An 8,319-nucleotide genomic window follows, 5' to 3' on the forward strand; every position below is an offset into this window, starting at 1 on the left:
CACTCGAGTTGACCTCGAGTTGAACCTTGGTGTGAAAGTTGTCGCCTGCTGGCGTGGTGACCAGGTGATTTTGGCACCCAGGAGCACGTGACCGCTTGTTCAACCATGTTCGATTGGGAATAAAGGGGGAACGCTGCATCGCAGCCTTTTCGGACCAAAACCAGTCGACTCAGCGTCCAAAAGACTACAACATATGGGCCAATCGCGGTCATCCGTGCTTTTATAAGAACGAAATGGCGCTTTTAGTGACATTTTGCATACAAATCCCCATCTAGTAGGGCGCAGTCACCCAGTTTCGGTGGAAGTGCGCGAGTTCGATTGGGATTCAAGTAGGAAGGGAGCGTCTCAGCTTTCTCGGACTAAGACCATTCGACTCAGCACCCCGAAGACTACAACTGGTGAAATTTTAATTTTTGCCTTAACTTCCCCTTTAAATACAACTGGTGAAATTTTAATTTTTGCCTTAACTTCCCCTTTAAAGGGGAAGTTAAGGCTTAAAATTTCACCAGTTGTAGTCTTCGGGGTGCTGAGTCGAATGGTCTTGGTCCGAGAAAGCTGAGACGCTCCCTTCCTACTTGAATCCCAATCGAACTCGCGCACTTCCACCGAAACTGGGTGACTGCGCCCTACGAGATGGGGATTTGTATGCAAAATGTCACTAAAAGCGCCATTTCGTTCTTATAAAAGCACGGATGACCGCGATTGGCCCATATGTTGTAGTCTTTTGGACGCTGAGTCGACTGGCTTCGGTCCGAAAAGGCTGCGATGCAGCGTTCGCCCCTAATTCCCAATCGAACATGGTTGAACAAGCGGTCACGTGCTCCTGGGTGCCAAAATCACCTGGTCACCACGCCAGCAGGCGACAACTTTCACACCAAGGTTCAACTCGAGTGACAGGACTGCACCCAAAAAAGGTCAAAATAGGCTGTAAGTTGTACCCTGCAGGCACGGTGACCAGGTGACTGGTGTACGCAGGAGCACGTGACCACTTGTTCAACCATGTTCGATTGGGAATTAGGGGCGAACGCTGCATCGCAGCCTTTTCGGACCGAAACCAGTCGACTCAGCGTCCAAAAGACTACAACATATGGGCCAATCGCGGTCATCCGTGCTTTTATAAGAACGAAATGGCGCTTTTAGTGACATTTTGCATACAAATCCCCATCTCGTAGGGCGCAGTCACCCAGTTTCGGTGGAAGTGCGCGAGTTCGATTGGGATTCAAGTAGGAAGGGAGCGTCTCAGCTTTCTCGGACCAAGACCATTCGACTCAGCACCCCGAAGACTACAACTGGTGAAATTTTAATTTTTGCCTTAACTTCCCCTTTAAACGGATTGGTGCTGTTCACGCTACATCAATCGCACTACCTCGAACATCTTGGCGTTGTCCATCAGAGATTCAATCTTCACCTTCACTATTTCACCTTCTCGTGTCGTTGACTGCTTACTTGTGTTTTGTTGGCTCTTAGAAAGGGCTCAATACACGCGTATACTAGTAGTAGCATCTAGAAATGGAACAACATGATTGTATCCTGTTCTGTTGGGTAGACCCAGTCAAATTTGTAATGGATTCTTTGATCGCAACAGCGAGATAAAAGGGTTATAGCGAATTCAGCAATACTTGAGGAATTGTGGGTTGCACGCTAAATGAGGAGCTTACCCTTTCTTGTCGTTGATACCAACACTAAAATTATATTGGACTTTTACTGCGACTTTGACTTGACACTCGACTGACTCATAACTGACACACAGAGCACACAAGAAGCCCAACGAACATTAATTTTGACTTTGCTAATCTACATGCAGTCCGGCATCGGTCCGCCTTGCTGCTTCACCAAGTCAATTTCGTATCGCAATCCTAGATTGGCTAGGGTACCCCGTAAGGCGACCATACATGTAGGTCTGTGGGGACTGCCCTAGAGAAATATGAATAAAATGTAATACTACACTACGACTATACTTTGCAAGAAACGACCAATCTCTATTCAGTACACAGTGTTTCGGGGAATTCACGCCTCATGCGTGAGGCTGGAGCATGATGAGGAAGATTTTATAACTTATAGTGTGTCGAATCCAGGCCAAATCATCACCTGGGATACAGGGTCGAAGATTTGATGGATTCCTGGTGTGCTTTCAAGTAGCATTGAGTCAGTCAAGTACCACCTCAAGTCGGCCGGAAAAGTGCGAACTGAAGTGTCGGGAACAAACCACTTTCTGTTTACCATAATTATCTTTACCTACCAGAATTTGGGCCATGTGAAGTGGATTGCGTTTTCATATGCGGGCACCTTTTTTGCCTCGGCAACAAACAAATCAGCCAAGTCGAGATGCCAAACCGATAGCTCACTTCAAAGACCCTGGCGTCCAGTGAACACATACTACCCGATAGCGACAGGGCCAATTTGAAATCCGTTTCATTCGTAAGACATCAGATTGGCGATACTCCTCCTTCTTCTTGTCAGCTAATATGCAGTGTACATGTACAAATATTACGCAGCAATGAATCAAACAAGTCTCTTTCCGCTGTTACTCCGAGTTTCGTGTCAAAATACTCATCAGACAGCATGTACATGTATATGCATGTGATGTGATGTTTTGCTCCAACAAAGGCCTAATTCTTAATTTAACACACACACACATACATAATTATTTTATTTTATTTATTTCAAGATTACTCAACGCCAGCGAACGCCAATCAGTTTGATCTCCTATTTGAACACACGTATATGTGTGTGCATGATGTGCCCTAGCTCACTTATATGTTATACACGTAGATCATGTCCATGATGCCTTTCCTCTGCGCAGGTCCACCGCACTATTGTTTTTAAGATTTACATAATTATTTATGCATTACATACTATGATCACGCTGGCTCCATCCCTTATTTCCTAAGCTACCAAGCGTACATGGAGAAATCTGGCCGACAATGCATGATCTGGCGTCACAGGTCATCAGTGCACCGTGTTAATAATTATCGTGATAATGGAATTTGATCATAGGAGATAGGACAGAAGCGGAACGTCTTATTATACCCACATAATGATAATTATTACGCGTGCTGTGGTATTATTATTATTATTGATGTTAAATGCATGGATATGGATTTCCAATTTTCCGTGAGTTTGGGCTTGGAACACTACTACAGTGAAGAGCTGCGATTTGGAAGTGACTGTAAGTTCTCTTCATAGTTGCTGTGAAATATGGGAAATATTAAGGAGCCGTCACCTGCACTGTCGAATCTGGGATGTTTCCCATTCCCCGTCAAAATGGGCAGCTGGAGCGTGGATTCACGGGCCCGAACCGGAGGAACAAGTACTTGTACTCTAAGACGTGTCAAGAAATTACCCCCTCGAGCAGAAGTAAGAGTGAAAAACGTCTGCCTCCTCAGGTGATGCCGCGAAAGTTTGCACTAGGCACAGGCATCGAGGCCAAGTGGTCCATTGAGTTTTGTCAGGCAAACAATCGTGCTTGAAATACCCTCTTTTCTCAAGAACACCCCCCCCCCCCCTCCTTCACTGCTGCATGTTCGTGTCTTGTAGAGTTAGTATTTCGATAATCCATGGGACTTATGAAACATTCCCCCTGATAATAACTTTTGTGTAGAGGGCGTCGGCCAAGATTACGCTTCAACATACACTTGAATCTACATGAACATGTGCATTGGGCGTTATCCAGGACCAAAGCCAGTAATTCAATAATACTAGTTGACATGGTAAACACTGACGATACGATTATTATGCTACACCCTGATCAAGGACCCGGAACTCTCGCTCGATGATTTTTTCCCCTCTTGTTCCCTTTCCATGCATTTAGGAATATTGCGTAGGAGCTACTGAGACAAGCATATGTAGGGCATTGCTACACCTGCGAGCCGAGCCACCTAGGATTAAGTCGTAAATGCAACAACGCTCGAAGAGGATATAATGAAACGCGAGGAACTGACACGGCGCATTATCATTACCGCTTTTGTGCAATAATCATTCTAGAATACAGCAGCCGTTGCATGCTCTCTGATAGCCAGTCTGTCTTCAGTTCACAATGGAGGAATACCAGTTGAAGCCGTCCGCTCATCGTCAAATGTGCCAATGTGCGTGTTCTTGTGGACAGGGAACATGGCAAAGCCAACTGAGATTTGCGGCGCCTCACTGCACAGCTGGAGCGGAGGTTTGTGAAGATGACAGCTGGTCCCAAGCAGTCTCAGACCGAATGTTACCGGCGACATCTCATAGGGCTGTGTGTCGAAAACATGTGTATCCGGCCAAGAGTAGCAGTGTTGAAAGGAATTTCATGCCAAAGCATTTGGATATTTCCTCACGAAGTCCGACAAATGGGTGCGTCGAATCATATGGAACGTCGTGCATGGGACGTTGGGTGCCGGAGCCCTTGGCTCAATCTACTCCACCACTGCCGACTCCCCCACCGATTCTTCAACAAGCTTCTACAACACCTATCTATTCCTTTCCGTTGGGCAAATCGAAAGGATCATCTCATGACTTGAATTCGCACTCTCCAATTGGGATTTCAACGCATCACTTCGCGTTACCATCACTTCAAATCCGTACTGGCTCAGTAAATGACGAAGTAGACGTACGTAAGGTTGCTGAGTTACCTCCTCCACGCTCCCCATCACCCCCGCCGTTTCCACCAGGTTATCCCACTGCAAACATTGTAACACCTTACCAAGTCTCTTTTCTTGTAGATCCCAGCACCCTTCCACCACCCCGTGCGAGCATGCTAGAGCCTGATACCTTAATTCATGAATTTGGTGATGTACCTGCCCTAGCTAGCCTGCGTGAACATCCAAGTACGTGTATACCTGTCATCGGAAATGCTCAGGTAATTTACGCACCGCCATCTACAGTGTCCGCTCGGAGTAAAGAATCTGCCGTCGATAGCACCGTGGTCTATATGTCCGCCAGTGAGTTAGACGACGAGTCAGAGCAGGTTGCGCCGCGCGTGTCTGCCCTCAATGCCGCATCTGAAACGCCACCTGCTGAAACGTGTCCGTCGAATGGTAAGTCAAAACTACGAGTAAGCCGTGTTCTCTGATGGGTTGACCTACATGCACCTGAATTTGTTATCAGTTCTTGAGGCCGGGATATGTCTCAAAGTGTTCTGTGGCCTTAAAGCAGTCTGCTGATTATGTAGAATATAGAGGTATAGGCAAGAGTCGAGAGCTAATAGTGTGATTGCGAGCAAATTTGCAAGCTCAGGTAGGATTAGTACAGGCGTTTTCACGCTTCAAGTTATCATATCAACTTATGACGTTTTCATTAAATTTCATGTTAACCTACTTGTACGTGTGTACGGTCACTTCCATGTATCATTATTTTTTCTCATCTCCAGATGGTACGTCTGCCAAAAGCCAGCAGACCACTTCTAAAGGCAAGAGTGAGTCAAGGAGGCGGACACATAATTTGGCCGTCGCTGCTAGCATCATCATGCTGTTGCTGACCAGCCTGTGCATCGCCGCCGCTGTGATGGTAATCTACTTCAGGACGTCCGCGCAGCCAGCTCCGGGAACGTCCCCAATGACGTCATTTACAAGTATTGTAACACCGACATCGGACGTGCGAGTGAACCAACGGACCAGCGACGCAACAGGCATGCATGGCTTTGCAAGCACACTTGGAGTGACAGTAGACCCAGAACGTACGTACATGTAGGTAGAATTGAATTATAACTTCAATTTGATAATCAAAGAAAACTCTCGTAAAATCTGGAAATCCGACATGCTCTTCTTCTATCACAGCGCAGTAAAAATGCGTCTGGTTTCGCGGCTAAAAAGGAGACTGGAGTAAAATACCAATGTTGCAATAGATGCCAATAGGGTGCAACTTCACAGCGGAGTCTCCATGCCAAAAATGCCTTGTGAACTATTATGGAAACGATACTAAAACAATGTACACAGTAAAGAGAAATACATGTAGAAAGAAAGAACGATTGCAAAAATGATTCGAACTATAAAGTCGTTTTTTGGATCGGAATTTGTTATCTCAATGGACTGCAATACACTCTCGTCTCATTCTATGCAGGGAATTGCAGTATAATGGAGGTCACGTGCGACAATGAGACGGAAACACTCAATCTGGTAAGTGCTGATAAAGTTTTTTTTATTTTTTTTACTTTGTTCACATTCCCAGCTCGAATATAATAAAGGATGACAATGGTACTGAGACTAGGACATATACGTACTGCATAGTGTTTTCCTATGTCACTATAATTACCCTCGCTTTAGGTGGATTGATGTGGTGAAATCCGACATCTCCCCTCTCGGACACCCTCGAGGATTGTCTCAACACTGCACGGGACAAACCGCTATGGCTGGACTTCGTTGACTATTGTGCTTTGGTGTAAAAAATGGCATGTGCTTGTCATGAACTGGAACCTGTATATCGTTTTTCGTATGCCATTCTTCCTGCTGCAATTTCATGATGAAACAGTTGACAGATGCGTGGAATCCATTATTTGGGAGACATGCGACCTGTATTTATATTATTATTTTAGTATCTCTATAGGCAAACATCAGGTTTGCCATCAAACAATCATACTGTTGAATTCACCAGCTAAAGTGAATTTTGCGTTGTCCACTGTTTTGTGCCAAGTGCAGGGCAAATGTTTTGATGATATGACCGTCCTTAAAGGTGGGCTTAACAATGGTGATGGCACCACTCCTTGCGACAAATTTATTGGATATCTACCATTCGCCATCCACCATCTTCAATGGCACATGTTCATTGTTTTTGTACCATCTCTCCATTCATGTGTCTGGGAGACATTAATAGTCGTTAATGGCTGATCATAGTCGTTTTAGCATATTTTGTCTGATAATCTATTCTTTTTTGTATTTTCAGGTTGACTGCATCTGTGATTGTCTTGATGGGTGGACAAGATCCACGAACGGGGACTGTATTAGGTGTATTGAAGCGGGTTGCAGTGGCAATGCTACCTGCGACATTGTACTACGAGATGCTGGATCATCCCAGCCGAACGTCACTTGCCAGGTTAGTCATGGATAATTCAGAGAGCAGCACACCTGATTTTCTTGCCTGTGACCGTATCTTTTTTAAACTCCATGCATTCTGTGGAAGGTGCTGTTGTTAACATTCGACCCACACGCAGGTCTCTTTCTCATCTTACAGCATTACACTTTGAATTTTTTCTCATCATTTTTACGTTTGTTGAAACCCATTTGCATTGGATTCGATGTGGCAGGATCTTGATTTGCTGTGGAACGCACCTGTTACCTACCCTCTGTTAAAACGTACCATTGCCTATTACACACCTTGTGCAGAGCACGGGTGTATTGATCCACAGTGAAGTATGATCAAAGAATAAGTTCCTTGGATAAGGAGACGGGCAAAAATGTTACGAGTTATGACTAACTGTCCACCAACGTTACCAGATCATACTTATACAGTCAGGTTTGGTGGACAGTTGGTCATAACTGGTAACATTTTTGTCCTTCTCCTTTTCTTCTATAATTAAATTGGATCACCATCTGAGTTACCCGGATAACAAAAGAATAATATTATCTTAACCATTGGGAGCACGCGTTACCACAGTTCAACTGTACATTTGCCTAATGTCAGACACAGCGTCGAACAAGACAGTGTTCTTTGTATCTGAGGGACGTCTTATCCCACCACAGTTCACTACACTCGGGACTCGAATAACGTCCGTAATAAGCAAGGGATTATCTTATCAGGGTGCGTGCAAAGTGATTTCAACTGTACTCATTGTACCGTCTTCAATGTTTTGTGTACACTCCTCAGTGCGTGGGTGGATACACTGGAAATGGCGTGGACTGTATTCCAGAAAATATTGACAGTCGTCAGTTTGAAGATTCATGGTAGGTATAGTGAGGACCGATCCCCCCCCCACCAAGATCCACTCCTTATGTGCTCCAGCTTCATCGTCTACAGAGCCGATCAATGGAGTTGGTTCGAGCATCATGTGTCTGAGTGGGGCTCGACGAGTTTGATGGCTGTGCCTCCCTGGCTTTTGTGGAGGCTAAGGTGGCCCTTTGGGCTTTGGCCCGTGATTGTGTGAACTTGAGCTATGCTTCTCTAGCTCTCTGATCGCGTGTGACTTCATCGTAAAATATTTGGGAATATTATTGGGATTATTTACCCTGTACTTCAACAACAATTTCATTCTGTGAGTTGCTTTCCAATCACAGCGATCACAGGATTCTTCACGCCTGCAGGGATATTACGCAGTCAATGATTTCAGATTTATTCGCATAGCCCTGCATAACCAGTCCTTGCACTCATGTCTGCAGAAACTGACGTAGATCTAGACTGGGAATCATGTGCGCT

The 8,319-nt window shown here is 45.2% G+C and overlaps 1 protein-coding gene across 1 annotated transcript; it reads left to right on the forward strand.

Annotated features, from left to right (window-relative positions):
* Positions 1-4,195: 4,195 nt before the first annotated feature.
* Positions 4,196-7,879, forward strand: LOC135812685 (caskin-1-like). Its single transcript, XM_065325958.1, has 5 exons — positions 4,196-5,012; positions 5,345-5,650; positions 6,034-6,089; positions 6,853-7,002; positions 7,774-7,879. The coding sequence occupies exons 1-5, from the start codon at positions 4,205-4,207 to the stop codon at positions 7,852-7,854; spliced, it is 1,401 nt and encodes a 466-aa protein (XP_065182030.1). The 5' UTR covers positions 4,196-4,204; the 3' UTR covers positions 7,855-7,879.
* Positions 7,880-8,319: the final 440 nt, after the last annotated feature.

Source organism: Sycon ciliatum, chromosome 3 (genome assembly GCF_964019385.1).
Source record: "Sycon ciliatum chromosome 3, ocSycCili1.1, whole genome shotgun sequence".
Lineage (NCBI taxonomy): Eukaryota > Metazoa > Porifera > Calcarea > Leucosolenida > Sycettidae > Sycon > Sycon ciliatum.

Coding starts and splice junctions, on each gene's coding strand:
- LOC135812685 (XM_065325958.1), top strand. CDS start 4,205: ATGTTACCGGCGACATCTCATAGGGCTGTGTGTCGAAAACATGTGTAT. Junction 5,651..6,033: donor AGTGACAGTAGACCCAGAAC/GTACGTACATGT, acceptor CATTCTATGCAG/GGAATTGCAGTATAATGGAG. Junction 6,090..6,852: donor AGACGGAAACACTCAATCTG/GTAAGTGCTGAT, acceptor TTGTATTTTCAG/GTTGACTGCATCTGTGATTG.